The sequence below is a fragment of the Rhincodon typus genome, chromosome 28 (assembly GCF_021869965.1).
Source record: "Rhincodon typus isolate 14 chromosome 28, sRhiTyp1.1, whole genome shotgun sequence".
Lineage (NCBI taxonomy): Eukaryota > Metazoa > Chordata > Chondrichthyes > Orectolobiformes > Rhincodontidae > Rhincodon > Rhincodon typus.
Window position 1 is genome coordinate 14,966,490 of NC_063359.1, and position 19,397 is coordinate 14,985,886.

A 19,397-nucleotide genomic window follows, 5' to 3' on the forward strand; every position below is an offset into this window, starting at 1 on the left:
GCACCTTGTTGTCTCGGATTCTCCAGCATCTGCAGTTCCTACTATCTCTGATTCAATTTTAACCCCACTGCGAAGCCTCTTCTAAGGATGCCTAACCTGAAGAAGTTACCCTCCTCCCTCCGGACAAACCTCAAGGGATCTCTCTCCCACTGCAACTCCTCTCCACCTATCCTCTCCTCTATCCCTCTTCTATCCGCCTCCCACTCTCTCCCTATTTATTTCAAAATCCCCTTCCCCTCCCCCTTTTCTGATGAAGGGTCTAGGCCCGAAACGTCAGCCTCTCTGCTCCTATGATGCTGCTTGGCCTGCTGTGTTCATCCAGCCCTGCACCTTGTTGTCTCGGATTCTCCAGCATCTGCAGTTCCTACTATCTATGAAAGTAATGTCTTGTGTTTATCTTTTTCCTCCTTGATTGACAGCATTGGACAGTCCATCAGAATTGAGAGTTGTGAAGGTCACGGATTCTGAAGCCGTACTGACATGGAAACCCACAATTTCTGCAGTAGATGAATATGTGCTCAGCTGTCATGCTGAGGGTGGTAAGGACAATCACTCAATCATAAAAATGAATCTGTTTAAAATTAAGCATTATTTATGTGTTGGAAAGATATACAAGAACAAGGTAGAAAATTGGTTAATGATTTTTCATAAAAATATCCAATGTTGATTTTACAAATCAATGCTACTGATACACAGCCTAAAAATGGATGATCAGTTGTGAAAGAAAGACAGACCTCTCCCTCTTAATTTACAATGGCTCATAAAATAGACTGTGCACCGTATGACAGTGTCATGAATACCTTCCTCTATAACATTTCTGACTTCAACGGAAATGCTGACTGAAGCAGATCTCAGGAAGACAGTGACAATGTTGGTACGCATAGCCCCATTCAGGTTCTCAACCTATTTATGTTTCTGGTCAATTAATTAATATGTGGACAGTTTAGTAAAATACATTTGCTTTAGCATAATTGTGCATTTAAAAATATAAATATTATATGCATTTACATAAAAAATTGGGTGTGGAGATGGAATCAGACTTACGTTTTCATGCAAAAACAGTACTGGAAATGCTCAACAGGTCAATCAGCCTCTGAGAGGAGAAATGATAGGTTGCAGCTTTGTAAGAAAGTGTTCCTTTTCTTTGTAAGAAAGATTGAAGTTCAGAAGTAACTCAATAATACTGAAACAAAGGAAAAAAGAGAATAAGAGAGAATCATGGAGAGTGAGTTCTGCAAATTGTTTCATGAAAGAAAGCTCATTATATAGAAAATATGCAGCGAGGTGAGAGAAATGAGAGCACAAGAGAATGTATAAAAGGGAGGTGAGACAAGGGAGAGGTCCCTCCAAACAAAATAACAAGATAACAAAAGAATATCTGAGATACTGGTGTTGACATTAAATTTTATAACTCCATCCATCTTAAGATAAATCCATAACTATTTTTATATTACAGAAAGTTGAACTTTTGTATGTCTTCACTAATTAGTGTAGCTGAATGAATATTTTGCATTTGCCAAGCACTTTAGAAATAATAAATTTGTTTTTGAAGTGATGCCATGGTTAATATGTAAGGTTAGCACGACTGCTAATTTTCACAAAGAACAAGTCATCTAGTAATCTCTCTGGAGGGAGGCATGGTACCAGGACACTGGGAGAATTCTGCTGTTCCTCAAGTAGTGCCTTAGAACTTCCTACATCAATGACTTCTCAGCTGTAAGACTGCAGTTCCAACAATGCCGCTCTCCCTCAATATTCCACTGAAGAGTAACTCCAGATTATGTACTCAAATATTACATGATCTTATTAGACTACTTAATAGTCGAAGGTATAATATTAGCATTGCTAGAGGATTAGCCAGCTAAGAAAAGACAGAGAATTTGGATAAGAGGTCATTTTCAGGATGGATATCTGTAACAATTGCCACAGAGATCAGTGCTGGGGCCACAGTTTTTACAATTTTTGTTAATGACTTGGATGAGCAAAGTGAATGTATTATAGTCAACTTTGCAGAGAACATTAAAATCAGTGGGAAGGCAAGTGGTGAGGATAACACAAATAGTCTGCAGAGGGATATAAACAGGTTAAGTGTGTGGGTAAAAGCTTTGCAGATGGAATTTAAATTGAGGAAAATGAGAGGCTATGCACATTGGCAGGAAAAATAGAGGAGCTGAATATTATTTAAGTAGAGAAAGACTGCAGAAAGCTACAACATAGAGTGACTTGGAAGTTCTAATCCACAAAATGCTAGCATTTAATTTCAACGGGTAATATGAAGGCAAATGGAATTTAAAGTAGGAAGGTTTCGCTGAAACTGTACAAAGCAAACTGACACAAGGATTTAGTTTAATTTCTCATTCACATAAGCAGAAGATCGTTTGACTTTATCATTTTGAAATGTAAATGCATAGCTACAAATCAATTGGATGAATAAACCTAAAATAAGATACTGATCCTTCTTTTTCAACTTCAGCTCCTGAACTGACAAAACGGGTTTCAGGGGACCAGGTGCAGACTGCCCTCTCCTCACTTTTACCTGGCACCTTGTACACTGTGAGGATCAGGGCTGTGAAAGGCATTCTGGAAAGTTCTGCCGCATCTATTACTTTTACAACTGGTGAGTTTTACTCCGCCCTCAGCCGGACAAAGATTTTCACAGGCTGCATACATTGGTGTAACACTGTTTGCTGCAAATCTTAACTGCACACTTAATTCTTTTTCGTTTTGTGGATAGAGAAATAAACAAAGTGAAAGGAAAGAAAAGTTACTAGCCTCCACAAGTCAGTTCAGTGTTTTTCTTTCATTTTTAGCTTGAGATGCATGAAGCAGAGTTAAGACTGTGCCCACCCTTTAGTAACCACCCTTAGTTTTACTGAGAACTTTGAGAGCCAAGTAGAAGGTGATTGGTCACAGGTAGGCCAGACCAGGTAAGTGGCAGCAGATTATATTCTGTGGAGGACATTGGTGAACCAGTAGGGTTATTACAAAAAAAAATCATGGTTCACGCTTTCATTTTTCTGTTCCATTCATTTACACTGTCCATGCTTGTCAGGCAATTGGTGCTAGCTTTTGACAGTATCTCTAAAGTCAATCACAATGATGCCACTTAGAGCACTTTAAACATGCCAGCGATTTCAAGCAGTCCTTTCTCAATTACAAGTAAACAACAGTGCTTATAATTTGTGGAGATTGGCTTCACCATCTACTCCTTGTAACAGATAACATCCCATTAACACCAATATGTTTGCTATAAAATTATCAGATCATTGTGGAATACCAACGGATGAAACTGGGATTGACAATTTACTGAGATAACTACAAGATAGCAAATACATAAATATTTCTGAAGATGTGAAAGAAATGGATTCAACAGCAATTTCGTCAAGAAAGTTGGTTTCAACTTTCTACAAATTGTAGTGGTCCCACTACAAATTGTCATCTATTAATGACCACATTAGGGTCTCATCCCACCACAAAGTGGAGGGAGGAGGCTTGCTATGAGGGAATCACAACAAAAAATGTCTTTGGTATATTTGCTTGTGGAGTGCTGGGGTAGTTAATTGGTTGGAAAAGAGGCAGTGCGGGGGCAAGTTTTCCCCGGTTCAAAGGCACTTAGGACCTGACTGAGGGACGCAGCATCTGGTGATTGGGGTGATAGGACTCCTCTGAGAGCCAACTGCCTCCTCTTACTGCAAAAGCTCTTCCATTCTCCCATCCCATGACTCCCCTAGATCCTGCCAGTCATCACCTCTGGCCCGGGATCCTGTGTCGACTGTAGGCTTCGGGTAGGTGTTGTATCAAACAGCAGCCACTGTTCAACCCTTGGGCGACTGTGTGGAGGTTGCACATTCTCTCTGTGTCTGCGTGGGTCTTATCCAGGTAGTCGGTAGTTGGAATACTCTCTACTTGCTTGGATGAGTGTACTTCAAATAACACTCAAGACATTTGACACCATCCAGGACAAAGCAGCATCTTGGTTGGCACCATATCCACAAATATTCACTCCCTCCACCACTGACACTCAGTAGCAGCAGTTGAATCCACAAGATGCGCTGCAAAAATTTACCAAAGATCATCAGACAGCACTTTCCAAACCCATGACCACTTCCATCTCGAAGTACAAAGGCAGTAGATACATGGAAACACTACCACCTGCAAATTCCTCTCCAATCCAGTCACCATCCTGACTTGGAAATCTAGTACTGTTCCTTCACTGTTGCTGGTTCAAGATTCCTCTGTAATGGTATTGGGGGTCTTTCTACTGCACATGGACTGCAGCAGTTCAAGAAGGCAGCTCACCTTCTCAAGGGAAACTGGAGCTAGGCAATAAAATGCTGGACCAGCCACTGACAAAGCATCCTATAAATGATCCATTATCATAGAGATGTACAGCACAGAAACAGACCGTTTGGTCCAACTTGTCCATTCCAACAGAATATCCTAAATTAATCTAGTCCCATTCTTCAGCATATGGCCCATATTCCTCTAAACCTTTCCTATTCATGTACCCAAAAGGCATGGATCTGAATGCAATCAGTTTTCATTATTTAATAGTTGTATATTTTTATTCCCTCAAAGCCATTGATCCACCCAGAGACCTGAGAGTTGGAGAAATTACAGCAACCGATGCCCTTGTTTCTTGGAAACCTCCACAAGCTAAGATCGAAGGGTACATTATGACTGTGGAATCTGAAGATGGGAGACCACAGGTAAGTCCCACAGAGGGTCGATTCTCTCAGCTGTTGAATTTTGGATGTTCCTTTCCCCCATCGCACACGTGCTCACATTGACTTTTCTCACTGAAATTGGAGAAGATAAAACGTTCAACCCACCGTTGTTCACATTCAAGAGTGAAACAAAATACTCAATACGAAAAAGTGTAGAAAGGTGATAAATCATCGGGTAGATTTTTGGACTTGAGGGTTGGATGCTTAGCAGCTCATACCTCGCACTATTACAGCTATCAGAACAAGAAGCAGGCCAATCTACCTCACCAGTTCATGTTATCCTTTAAATGAGCTGTACTCCTAATCCCACGAAGCTGTTGCAGATATATCTCTTTATTCCCTTTTCCTTCCCATCACTTTTTAAATTTTGAATGTGCCTTTGCTACCATCTGCAATTATACTAATCCATTGTATAGGTCACAAAAAAAAATCTCCTTCACACTATCCTAAATTTCTGACAATTTAACTAGTGTCTATTGCACCTTGGTTCTCGTTCACTCAAGTGTTGCTTTGATTTACTTTGTTCTGTTCTTTGGATCTTTTCTAAACAGTAAAGTCCAGTCATTTCTTAATCCTGTCAGTTCAGACCAAAATCGTCCTAAATTTTCAACGATGTCTTTGTCTTACTTTCTGTCTATACTGGCATTCCACTGATCCCACAGTCGCCAGCAAGGTGAGAAGTAGAAGTTACTGGCAGATGTGATCTCTGTAAACATGGAGATGATTTTCTGAGGAATTTTAAGGCTGTGAGGTGTTCCTGAGTTATTTGGGCAGTCAAGTAGCTTTCTTGTGATCGACATCAGATTAGTGCCTTTGGCTGATTGTTGTTTTGTCTCAGATGTATGTCAGTATTAGAAATGTAAATTCCTTTAAGGGCCAACAAGAACAGCTCCAGAGTTGACTGACAGCAGGTGATATTCATTGGGGTTTGTTAAGAGCTGGGTTTGGAGGGTCTTCTTGCAGTGCAGTGGTAGTGACCCTATCCCTGGACTGGGAGATCCAGGTTCACTTTCCACCTGCTCTAGAGTTGTGTAATAGCATCTCTGAACAGGTTGCTTGGGAAAAATAGATGAAATTTTGAAAAAAAGAGCTGGGTTTGGTCCCTTCTGACTCCATTTTGATTTAGCTCCTTCTCAGTTTCCCGACCTCTGCCTCACCTTGAGATCTGCATTGTCTTTAATGGGCTTTGCAGGTAAATTATTCAATTGGAAACATGGGTGATTTACTGGTGGTGGTTAATAAGTGCAAATAAAACCCACTGGTGATTTGGTGATAGGGGAAAGACATTTCGAGTTTTGTATAAGTACACTTCTGGATATAAAACACAAGAGCTGGGTTTGTGTGGTTGCATCCCCTTCTTACCAAATGAGCATTCTATTGATGTAGTTCTGGTCACATTTCAGCCCTGTGCTCCTGATCTTTGGACACCCAACGCAGAGGGGTATAAGCAAGTTGGAGTCACCTGCTGAGCCACCTGTGGCTTTGGAAAACATGTATAATTTATTGCTAGTGGTTAATAGATGGAAAATACCAAAAGTGACTCAGCAGGTCTGGCAGCATCAGTGGAGAGAAAGCAGAGTTAACGTTTCGGGTCCAGTGACTCTTCATCAGAATCCCATTCCTTTTAGTTTTTGGATTCTTGTTATATGGCCCCCTGGTGAGCAGTGTTTGTAGTGAATTGTTACTTGATTAACTGATGGTGGGTTTTTAAAATAATTAAAAACGGAGTTGGGTTCTTTTCCAGTGACGTTTGAGTTCTAGGTAGGGAAAGTGGCCAGAGGGGAAAGGTAGAAACTGGGGTTTGTGCTAAACTGTGCATTTACAATAACCCATGTAAATCTCTGCAAGTCTTTTGTTGCCTTTTTGAACAAATGAGTATTGGTCTGTAAAACACAATATGTCGAAGTAAACAGACTAAACCTTTCTTCAATGTGGCTATTTATTTTAAATTGTGTAACAGAGCATTGAATATTTCGGAGCTACAGATACCTCATACAGCATGAGTGAACTGGTTCCATCAATGAAGTACGTGCTGAGACTCCAGGCCTACACAGGGTCAGAGACAAGCAATGTAATAGAGACTAGCTTCATAACAGGTATTTGCAAAATTTATTCCGTGTACTGTTAGTTCCAAATTTTCTCAGAAACGTAAAGATGTAGATCGAGCAGCTCAATCTCTTTACTCCCAATTTTGATTCTTCTGCCAATACCTTGTAAATGTTTGTCTCCCTTTTAAATATCTCAAGTCGTTCAGACCCTATGACGTTTGGGACAGTGCATTCTTTGCCATTATGAATATACTTATCAAGTAAATAAGATCATCAAATATAAACCATGAAAGCTATGTGTATAAGCAAAACATTTACTCAAAGGTAGCAGTGAAAATTTCTAATGAAACTTCCTCAAACATTGTTATTATTTGACATATTTATGAAAATTTGTTGTATTAAAATCCAGGCAGGCAACACCATTTTAAAATTCTCACCATTGTTCACAAAGTGTTCCATGGGATTGCCTTTTTCTATCTGTATTACCCTCTCCAGATCCATAATTCTTGAGTATCCCTGCTACTTCTGGCCCCTTGAGCCTGATGTTAGTTCGATGTTAACTGCCCTAACATTGGGAGCCCAAGAAGAGGCCAAACTTCTTTGATTAGGAATCTCCTCCCTAAACTTCTCCATCTCACTTTTCAGTAAACTTCAGTCAACTGCTCCAGTACTGCTTGGTGTTGCAGAATGTCAATTTGGCTTGAATCATTTTGGAATATTTAGTAATGTTAAACATGCAAACTAACTATAAGCTGTTGTTCTAAAATGCTACGATGTGGAGATGCCAATGTTGGATTGAAATGACTTCATCTGATAAAGGAGCAATGCTCCAAAAGCTTGTGATTTTAAATAAACCTGTTAGACTATAACCTGATGTCATGTGACTTCTGACTCTAAGATGCTCCTCATGGGAAACATCGAAGAGTTTATGGCACAGAAGGCCATCTTCAAATTAGACATTTTCACTCTGGACTAGAGGAATTAAGTACAGCTTCCCTTTTTCTGCAGTTGGCACCTTGTATCCATTCCCTAAGGATTGCTCCCAAACGTTGCTGAATGGTGAAGCTAGTTCTGGACTTAGTACCATCTTCTTGCGTGGAAATCGTTCTCAACCACTGGAAGTGTACTGTGACATGACCACTGATGGAGGTGGTTGGATGGTAAAATAACACTTTTGTTTATGGGAAGCCCATGGAGGTGAATCCCTTCCTGTTGATAGCTTCTCTGCAAATGATTGTGTGAATACAAAGCCACTTTGTGCATATTATGTTGTCTAAATGATCAACAGGAAGAAATTTATCCTTCCTCTTGTACATGTAGTCATTGTCAAATGTTGCAAATTGCAATAAAGTCATCATCAAATCAGATCAAATTGAGAAAAAGAGACATAGATGAATATATTGATGGCTGCTTGTTTACTTGCAGATTCCCTGTAGTATTGTTCACTGTACTTCTGAGAAAATGCTGTTTAATTTGAGTATAGATGTTATTAACAAGACTATACTGGAGTCTGACTCTCTGTGTACTGCCAGTAACCAGCAGCCACAGTAGCATTGCACTGTTATTCGCTGTAACTTGACTGTGAAGAAAAATAAGGAAATGGAAAACCTGCAAAAAATCTGAGGCATGAAAATACTGGATCAGAAGGGAGCAAAGTTACTATTTTGAAACACATGATGACTTTTTAAAATGTTTTTTTAAACAAGACTGTTTAAGAGTTATAAAATGATCACAGTACCACCTAGTGTGGGAGGACTGAACAGTTTCTCCAGTTGACAAGATGGGACTGCAGTAATTATTTCAGTGTGGAGCGATTATTCATAGTACCAAACGTATGCACAGATATGGCCCATTATGTCAGCTGGTCTGATAGGACATGACACAGGAAGCATCTGCACATGTTAGGCACTGCTAGGAAGGAGATGGAAAATGATTTGACAAAAAAGAGAATGCAACTCACCATAAAATAAACTATTTTTGTCACACAAGCTACTTTATTTTACGTCATGTGGCACCATTTCAGACAGGCTGCTGCTTCCCATCACTTGAGAATAACGTCCGCTTTCTTTCTGTTCTTGTGACACCTGGAGATGCATTCAGACAATACTCTACCACCTAAGTTAGACAAATAAATGATACTTTTAGGTGTTACCATCATGAGGTGTAACAAACATGCAATACAGGAAGTTATTTACTACACTGTAACGACTTGGTATTCCATAAATAATTAGTAAAATGTATATAACTAAGAATGCACATTACTAATTGCAAAAGAAACTTAGAAAATGTACAACTAACAATGTCAATTTCAATATAATTTAGAGGAACAGCAAGATTCATAATGCAGGATAAATCATTTTAGGATAGAATGTTTTAGAGCATTTGGAACAATGAGTGCAATTACCTTGGATCCTCACACATTGAAGGTTGTGTGGAAGAATCTTTAAGATGATGTATTTGAGATTTGGGGAATGATAGTTTACTTCAGAGGAATATCAACCATTGTCCTAGCAACAAATAGCACCTGAAGATATGAAAGGGCCATTCTTACCAAATTACACTCGTAGTGGGGAGTCATGCTTGACTCTCTCATGGGGAAGCTCGCCTCAATCTCCTGCTGTTCATTCCAGGAAGTGAGAAAAGCCCTGTGCCATGAGTTCAATTCCACCAGAAAAAAATCTGTTGGCCATGTTGTTGACAATCCTAAATTGTCTAAACCTAGAACATTCAGGTTAGTGGGCAAAAGGTTAATGCGTTTGTTTGATGTTCCATCATTTGCTATTTTAATACAGATGTTAACCCCCTTCTTCAAAATTTATTAATACCCCTACCAAAGTGCAGAAGGTGTCAGACAAACACCATGAGCGTTCATCCTACAGTAAACCAAACAGTAACAATTCTAGAGGTAATATTTCTGAGATGTATGGCAAGAGTCAAAAATCTTATTAATCGTGCGAAAAAACAAATTCTAGGTTTTCCAGAGGCGCCAGAATGGCAGAGTAGATTTCTTCAGAAACTGGAAGAATTATACCATTGGATTTGGTGACCCTTCTGATGAGTTCTGGTTAGGTAAGTGTAACAGTACATAAATTATTGGATATTTTACTCTGCTACATCAAATCCAGTTTTCCCATTAGCTTCTTTGACAATCGTTTATACAGATGTTTTACATCAAAATAGCAGAGTAACTTCTGTTTCCTTACACGTATTTCACACCCTGGATTTTTTTTTCCATATACTTAGCAGGCTTACATCTATCTTTCACATCAACATAAAACTAGCTTGGCTGCACATTGTTGTGAATGTGACAGGAAAACTTAGGAGGTATGGAGCATGGACTTCTCACTAGCTGTAATATGACCCAATCTGTTATGAAACCACATTCTAAAAGTTTATAACCATTCCACTGGCTTGCAGTGACCTTTGAGAACTATGTTTTAATTTAAAAACAACGCTGATGTTCCTAGCATTGGAAATAGGTATGATTTTGTTTTTGCATGTGCATGTCAGGCCCAGCTATCTAGATGCCAAAGGTAGTGTCAAAGCTATTCTTAAACTGGCTGCTAAAAGATGAGGGGAGCAATGTTCCGTCATTCCCACATTTCACTCCTTCTGCAGGATGTTTCTCACACATACTCCCACCGTACAAAATTAGATCAATTTTTGTTTTGAAAAGTAATCAATTAACAGACAAATGCTTTTGACTCAGTCTGCCAAATAATCAACATTCAAAAAGTGCATCTTCTACCTTCTAAAATGTAAAGGAGATGGATGCAAGCCAATATATTCAAGTTTAATAAAGACAAACCTTTAAAAAGCAGCTAAGATGGATGAAATCAGAGTTTTACAGAACAAGATAATTGCAGTGTCCCCATTTCATTATCAATGGTGGAGGTTTAAAATCAAAAGTGGTTTGACTTTCACCAGTACAACTTATTTGGTCTCAATCGAAGTATAGGAAATAGGAGCCAGAGTGGAACATTTGGCCAATCAAACCTTCTGTGCCATTCAACAGGACCATGGCTGATCCTCCATCTTAATTTCATATTCCCACTCTCTTCCCATACCAGTTGACATCTTTCATTTCTAGAAATCTATCCATTTCTTTCTCAAATATAATAAATGCCATTGCCTTTGCAACCTTCTGTGGTAGAGAATTCCCAAGGTTTACCACCCATTGGATGAAGAAATTCTTCCTCATTTCAGTCTGAAAGGATCTGCTGTTCATCCTGAGACCATGACCCCTTGTTCTGAAGATGAACATCATTGCTGCATCGAATCTGTTCAACCCTATCAAAGTTTTGTTTTCAATGAGATCCCCTCTCATTCTTCTAAATGCCATTGAATGCAGGTCCAGTCAAGCTAATCTCTCCTCACACAACAAACCTGTCATCCCAGTAATCAGTCTGATAAACGTTTGCTGTATTTGTCTATGGTTCCTCCGTTATGTGAGGTATCCATGTGCTTAATTTTCACCCTACATACACAAAGATTCATTTTGGGCCTTGTTATCAGTAAGCTTCTAGTTAAACAATATGTATTCTATATCTGGTCATACAATGAGGATCTCCCTTTCATAGTAATGGTAAGTAATAAATTGTTCAATGGAAGATTAAAAAAAAGCCTAAATTTGTCAAGAATTACATTTCTTAATAATAATAGAATTTAATTGACACTAGTCACTGCTGGACTTTGTTGGGTTGAATGGAGACTTAGAACGGCCCCTATTTGGTCTAAAATGTTTGCATTGTATGATTTCCAGGCCTTGAAAACCTTCACAAGATTACATCACAGGATCATTACCAACTGCGTGTAGATCTCCGAGATGAAGGGGACGTTGCTTATGCAGTTTATGACAGGTTCGTTATCTCTGATGCCAAAAGTCGATATAAGCTGCATTTTGGACGGTACAACGGAACAGCAGGTAAAGTTCAGATTTCATCTAAAACCTGTGATCAAAAATAAATGTGAATAATTGTCAAGAAAGCCTCCTCTGTCTGCTTTTGGATATCTGTCCATTTGAGCCAAGTATAAGTGATCCCCTCTGGACAGCGGTGCTATGGTTGATCACAATTTTGCAATATAATGTTTAGCCCATGTTTAAAATTCTATTTTTGTTTCCTGCTCAGGCGATTCCCTGTCTTACCATCAAGGTCGTCCATTCTCCACAAAGGACAGAGACAATGATGTGGCTGTGACAAACTGTGCTCTGTCTTACAAGGGAGCCTGGTGGTACAAGAACTGTCACAAAGTAAATCTGAATGGGAGATATGGAGTTCAAAGCCATAGCCAGGTACGTTAGAGATAAAAATGCATATGTCACAATTCACCAGGTTTGGTTGAAATCAACTGAAGGATGGGAAAATTAGCATGGAGCTAACCAAATATAGGGTACAATTAATTCTGAATATTCATGTATCTGTAGACTAAAAAGTTCCTTTTCCAATGTAGATGTAAAGCCTGGGTAACCTGAGCCTTTCTGTTTTCCCCAACCATGTGCCACCAGAATACTGTAAGCCACATAGGAGTCTGGAGGTTCATCCATTGTCACAACCTAACAGTTCAGCCTGGCAATACACCTATTTATGTCTATTTTGTCAATGTTAAGTTAGAACCAAGTATCATTGCAATCTCCTTAAAATACACCCAAACCTAAATAGACATAAATGGTGTGATTATATGTCACTGGCAAAATTGAAAGATTCCCTGATTGCAGGTTCTTAAGCATATTACATTCTGGTAAATCCTGATGAGATGCACAATAATAAATTTGCTGGCTCTGAATAAATGAATACCTCATATGGATGCAAACATAATTTAAATAGATTTCTATCAGGAGATATCATCTTGCGTTGGGTGTGGGTACAACAACACTAAAGAAGCAATACACTATTTGCAAAGCAGCCAATTGATTAACACGCCATCCACCACTTCAGACATTCATTTGGTACATAAGGGGACGTATAGCTAGTGGCATTATCACTGGCCTAGGAACACAGAGACTCTCATGATGTTCCAAGGACCTGGGTTCAAATCCTGTCATGTTGAATAGTGGAACTTTGCCTCAATTAAAAAGCTGGAATTAAAAATTCTAATTATGATCATGAAGCCATTGCTGATTGTTGGGAAAAGCCCATCTGGTTCGCTAATGCACTTTTGGTAATTGCCGTCCTTGGTGGATTTGGCCTAAGTGTGAACTCCACAACCCTAACAATGTGATTGACTTTTAACTACCCTCTGGGCAATTTGGAGTGAGTAATAGCTAGTGATGTCCAGGTCCTGCGAATAAAAAAAATTAAAGTCTCCATCACTGGTGCACTGTTGCAGCTATGCATAGTAAGATGCACTGCAGCAACTTGCTAAGGCTCCTTCAACATTAGCTTTCAAATCCATGCTATCTACTGCTTATGAAGCAAAGGCATGAGAACATCACCACCTCCAATTCTCCACCAAACTGTCATTCTAACTTGTTTCTTCAGCATGTGCCTATGTGCACTATACTATAACACATGGGCTGCAGATGATGGCTTACCACTACCTTCTCTAGGGGCAGGCAATATTTGCTAGCTTTACTGGAACCAGGAATATCATATTAACAAATGAAAAGAGACCCATAATTCTGGGATACATTATATCCATTATTTGATATACATCATATGATAAATTTAGCATGCTTTGGAGAAACATGCCCTGCAGGAACACAAGGAGGTGATGGCCTGGTGGTGTTATCACTGGACTGTTAATCCAGAAACCCAGTAATGTTCTGGAGCTGTGGCTTTGAGCCCTGCTATGACAGATGGCAGAATTTGAACTGGATATAAAGGAAGATCCTGAATTAAGAATCTAATGATGATCACGAATCCATTGCCAATTGACGAGAAAAAGCCTTCTGGTTCACTAATGTTCTTTAGGGAAGGAAATCTGCTGTCCCTACCTGGTCTGGCCTACATGTGACTCCAGACTCTTAACTGCTCTTTGGGCAATAAATGCTGGCCTGGCCAGCATTGCCCTCATCCTATGAATGAATATTTTTTAAAAAGGTGTCTTAGGACTATGGTTTCCAAAGTTCTTGAACACAAGGGCTAGGGATTTTTTTTTTGTGTCTATCATAGACAGAGATCAATTGTTATAATTATCAAATCGTTGTGACTATCTGATTATGATAAAACTAGTAAAAAATGAGCTAGATAGACCTTGTTTGTTCTCCAATACCCCAAAGCCTGGTTTCATGGACAAGAAGGGAAAATTAATTAAATTACTTTCTTACTGTTCTCCTCTTCTGTCTATAACAAATTTTAAATTTAAATTCTTTTGTTTCTTATTATATTTCCTTTTCCGATTTGAAATAAATGGTGGTGTGACACTCCCAGCAAAATCCTCTCTTTCTGAAGACCAATTTCGAAATGATTAACATAAAACTCTTTTCTGGGTTAAAGCAAAAAGGATGGTTTATTCACACACTTTAGCCTGGCGAATAATTTACAATTACACCAATTACAACATTTAAAAGACAGCTGGATGGGTACATGAATAGGAAGGGTTTAGAGTGAATTGGGCCAAATGCTGGCAAGTGGGACTAGAATAATTTAGATTTCCAGTCGGCATGGATGAATTGGACCAAAGGGTCTATTTCTGTCTATACATCTCTATATACTATATATCTCTATGACTCTGTGACTCTAATTTGCATCATATGCATATACGCATAAAGATGCAAGAAAGAAAGCAGAGAAAAGAAGAAAAAGAAGTTATCATAACAAATTACTTTAAAGTATATATTGGCATTAACTCACTAAAATTAGATTTCTAAGTCAGTGTTCAGTAAGGCTTTGCAGTTGGCAGGTCTGGCTAAATTCCTTGTCATAGAAACTTGGATGTAAGTGGATTGCAGCAAAAAGCAGAGTAATGTAATTTTTGTAGGCTGGGAAACTAATTCAATTTTCAGGTGAAATACAGGATTTTTTTCCCCCACAAATCCACACGTAAAAGAGAATGAAACCAGAGATACACGCTAGCTGAGCCTGGAGCTTTCCTATGTTCCTCTTTTGGTATTAAAGGCAGATTAATCAACACAGTCATAGAGTCATAGAATCATACAGCACAGGAACAAAACCTTTCGTCCAACCAGCCCATGCTGAACATAATCTCAAACTGAACTAGTTCTACCTATCTGCTCCCAACCCATATCTCTCCAAACTGTCCTTATTCATGTACTTATCCAAATGTCTTTTAAATGTTGTAATTATATACACATCCACCACTTCCTCAGGACATTCATTCCACATGCAAACCACCCTCTATGTAAAATAATTTGCCCCTCATATCTTTTTTAATTGTCACTTCTCTCACGATAAAAATGTGCCCCCTTGTCTTGAAATCCCCCATCCTAGGGAAAAGGCAGCTACCATTAACTCTGTCCATACCCCTCAGTATTTTATAAACTTCTATAAGATCACCTCTCAATCTCCTACACTTCAGTGAAAAAGTCCCAGCCTATCGAGCCATTCGTTATAACTCAAATCCTTCCATACCTGGCAACATGATGGTAAATTTCTTCTGAACCCTCTCCAGCTTAACAATATCCTTCCTATAACTGGGCAACCAGAACTGGACACAGTATTCCAGAAGAGGCTTCACCAATGTCCTGTACAACCTCAACATAACTTCCCAACTCCTATATTCAAAGGACTTAAGGCAGTGCAAAAAACCATTTCAGTTATATGACTGGGGCCCCTATTTGAGACACTCACTAATGATATGGATTTGATGTCCCTTTGTCAAAAACTGCAGCAAATAACTGCAGAGTCCTGAGTGCCATATTTTCAATAGATTCCCTTCAAACCACCCTTGCTCAGAGACACACATTATTTGTAGCCCCTTTGTGTGTCGGCTTGACTGGAATATCTATAAAACACAATTTTGTGACATTCCAGGAGGATGATGTAAGCTTTTGCTGATCTGAACTTTCCAGACACTGTGACAAGTTGTTAGTCCACCAAAGTATCCATTTAGAATAAAATTGAATGAGAGAATATGATTTTTTTTTAAATAATTAGCAAGTCTCTTTTCATGCCTTCTAGGCATGATACTATGTTCCTATGTTGCCAAGTATTACATGCTTGCATACAAATGACATTTTTTTACTCTAATGTACTATATGCTATCTTACTCATTTAATTTTATTTCATTTTTCAAACAGGGTGTTAACTGGTATCATTGGAAGGGTCATGAGCATTCGATTGAATTTGTTGAAATGAAATTGAGACCACACAACTTCAGAAATCCACAACAGAGGAAGAAGAGAGCGCAGTAACATCATTAAATAACCAAATCAGCCATCAACAGTAACAGTTCATAATGTACAAAAATATCACTAATTTAGTTCACAATTGAGTTACTGTGTAATATGAGCCTCGCTGGCAAAGTGTTCTCATCTTACATGGGTTTAGCTTCACTCAGTTTAAACACCAAAGATAATTTTGACAATAATTAACATAGGTTGTTATTGCTTTTAGGGTCATAGCTTTACATATGTTGCTTGGAGGCTGGGGGTGGGCTTTATATATACATCGTTATACCTACACAGACATCAGAGTGTATTATTTGTGTTTTTGTTCATTGTGTTGGGGATATTTGTCATGGCAACATACCGACCAGTTGATATTAGAAGGTTGATGTACAGAAGCTTCGTGTTTAACCATCAAATGTATAAGCAGACTGTTTAAATGTGGGTGCAGATTTTTTTGTTAAGGTGGAGCACCATATTTGTGGTCCTTTATTGAAAGGGAGGTATTGTTTGAAAAAGCACAAATTGGTTCTTGCCATTGGTTCGCAATTTCAGGTACCTTACTTTAAACAAAAATCAACCAAATGTTGATTTTGTTAAAGGATAGAACAATAATGTACATACATTAAACTAGGAGCCCTTATTGAAGCCACATTCACAAAGATTCATTTGCTCACTAGAATAGGACAAGTTTTTCTCAGTAAATTAACAAGTGATATACACGTAAAAGAAATACATTATTAAATGTAATTTTGAATTATTTTTCCTCGTGGGAAGTTATGTCTGGATTGTTTAGAATAATCACAACGCATCTTTCATTTATATAAAAGGCATGGTTACTGTGCTGAAATAACAGGAAAAACAATGAAATACCTTTAAGGGATTTTACTTTCAACACAAGTGTAAAAAGTAATATGTTTGTCTTTCAAACATCCACAACCAAAATTTTTTTCCCTGATTTATATAATGTCCTAACTACGGAAACGTATGATCTCTACAATCTAAGTTATACAGTACCACTAAAACCGTAATATACATTTGTAAAATAATGAGTGTTTCTCACCTGAATAATTTCAATGTATGTTTCTGTGTACTCCTAATTAAAATAAAGTAATGGTGTTTTAACAAATTATACCAGGAATGTTTTTTCGGGGACTTGTTGGCCACGAAGAGGGAAGCAGAATGTCGACTGATGTAATTTGAGTAACCGTTATCTCCTGGAGCTCTCTTGATTGCCAAAGGGAGTATGACTGCTTTCCTGGAGTTCTTCCACAAACAGACCACAAAATTATTTTTGCCCCCGATTGAAGTGGACAATGTATGGGGAGGAGATGATTGATGGCTATTTAACACAATGGATTCAAATATTCTTTCATCATGTGGTATGCTTTTGATGAGTTCCCCCTCCTATCAGTGGTGTTTGGTAAATAGTGTAGAAAAAACCCATACTAACCAGTAAGATCCCACTTTCAATCTGTGCTGTGTAATAGATCAGCAATAGACATGGTATGTAAGTGAGAATCAAGTTAAGACCTTTAGTTTCAACTAGTCACCGGCCACTCCAGGAACAAGGTATTTGATATAAGCTGTGGTAAGTTAGTTGATACAAGCTATTTGATATAAGAAGTGGTAAATTAGTAGGTGCAAGGTATTTGATACAAGCAGTGGTAAGTTAGTTTAATAGAATCACAAGTGGTTCAACAAAATAGTAATCAAGACAGTAGTGACAATATGCTTTTGTGAACACTAGCTCTGGACTGTCCAGTTGTTTGGTACACTGCCTTCTTGTTGCTGCTGTGTTCCAATCTATCACTTCTGTTGGTTATGTGTCAAGAGCACGTGACTCTTATTATGTCCTTTTTTGATCCAGCCCTGGATTAGGTGACCAATCAATTTACCCTTGAGTAGGCCTTCTTAGCCAACCTGATTCATTCACTAGTATTTCTTTATTAGCTTACCATTAGTTCATCAATGTCCATTACTGATATTTGAACTTAAGTCCCTCATGTATGATCACAAAGCAGGAGGTTTTTTTTTTAACTACCATAATTAAACAAAATGCAGTTCTTTATCTTTGCTACTAGCTTATTATACAGTCCAGACGAAAATGCTTATCCAAATTTCCAATCGGCCAAAAGTTCAGAATACTTCTGGATCCATGCTTTTATGACAGCTTAACATTTCTTCCTACAGCTACCCCATACATTAGAATCTCACCATGACTAAATTACTTCAAAATTATGTCTTGGCATCTTTTGAATTTATACTTCCATCTTAAACTACAATTCTTCCAATTGGCATTTGGACCATAGATTGAGGAATAAAGGGATAACATATGATGACAAGGAAGAAGTCATCCAACATCTTTTTGGAGCAATATGCATTTGAGTTTGTGTGCAACACATTAAGTGAGAACAGCATTGGGTCTGATGAAAGATTATAGACCTGAAACCTTAATGCCCTCCATTGATGCTGCCAGATATGTTAAATATTTCCCACATTTTCTGTTTTCATGTCAGATTTCCAGCATTTGCAGTATTTTGTGTTTGTATTTATGTTCACCTTGTCATATTCCACACTTGAAGAGTCATTCACTTGACATGAGAGAAGAAGTAACTTGGATGAGGTTGAAATAAAAGGCACACTGAGTACAGTACTAGTCTTCAGGACACTAGGGCATGACAGTGTTTTTTAACTTTTCACAATACAGAATTCAAGTGTATAAGTTCAAAATGGACACGTCTCAAAGCAGGTTGGAGATTTAAAGAAGCTTACTGTCTCATGAAATGCTGAACATGTTAAAGATGTTTTCAATGACAGTGATTTAACACCACTAAACTCCACAGAATAAAAGAACTGGATCATCACTTGATAAAAAACAAGGCAAAAAAAAAGTTAAGGTTTGATGAAAATCCAGTCTCTTTAAGGTACAATGAATTTCCTCCCTTCTGCACATGTGGAGTAGGAATGTGCAGAAAGTGGCTGGCCAAAGTTGACTGCTATTAATTACCAAATGAATTCATATCCTGAAATCTCTCTTCATTTTTTATCAGGTTGAGTAAGTCATTTCACAGATTTCTCTGGTTGGAGGTTAATTGTAGTTAGTTGAATTTGGGGTGTAAATAATAGTTGACATTCATTTGATCTGAGAAGTGGAACAGCTTTAATCAAACTATTGTTTTCCTTGTGAGTGTAATCACACAACAACCATGGCAGTGTGTCAAAGATTTTAGTCTATTGAAGTTACAATAGCCCTTTTAAAAAAATTATTCATGGGATGTGGCCATTACTGACTGGGCCAGCACTTCTTCGCAATCCCTAATTGCTCACAGTTAA

General features: G+C 38.3%; 1 protein-coding gene across 1 annotated transcript in view; it reads left to right on the forward strand.

Annotated features, from left to right (window-relative positions):
• Positions 1-17,193, forward strand: part of tncb (tenascin Cb) — a 310,123-nt gene extending 292,930 nt beyond the window's left edge. The window contains exons 25-33 of the mRNA XM_048613353.1: positions 420-539; positions 2,474-2,617; positions 4,579-4,709; positions 6,688-6,823; positions 7,784-7,935; positions 9,748-9,844; positions 11,538-11,699; positions 11,905-12,068; positions 15,975-17,193. Coding sequence (XP_048469310.1) covers positions 420-539; positions 2,474-2,617; positions 4,579-4,709; positions 6,688-6,823; positions 7,784-7,935; positions 9,748-9,844; positions 11,538-11,699; positions 11,905-12,068; positions 15,975-16,088 — 1,220 coding nt within the window. The 3' untranslated portion in view covers positions 16,089-17,193. The remainder of the gene's footprint in view (positions 1-419; positions 540-2,473; positions 2,618-4,578; positions 4,710-6,687; positions 6,824-7,783; positions 7,936-9,747; positions 9,845-11,537; positions 11,700-11,904; positions 12,069-15,974) is intronic.
• Positions 17,194-19,397: the final 2,204 nt, after the last annotated feature.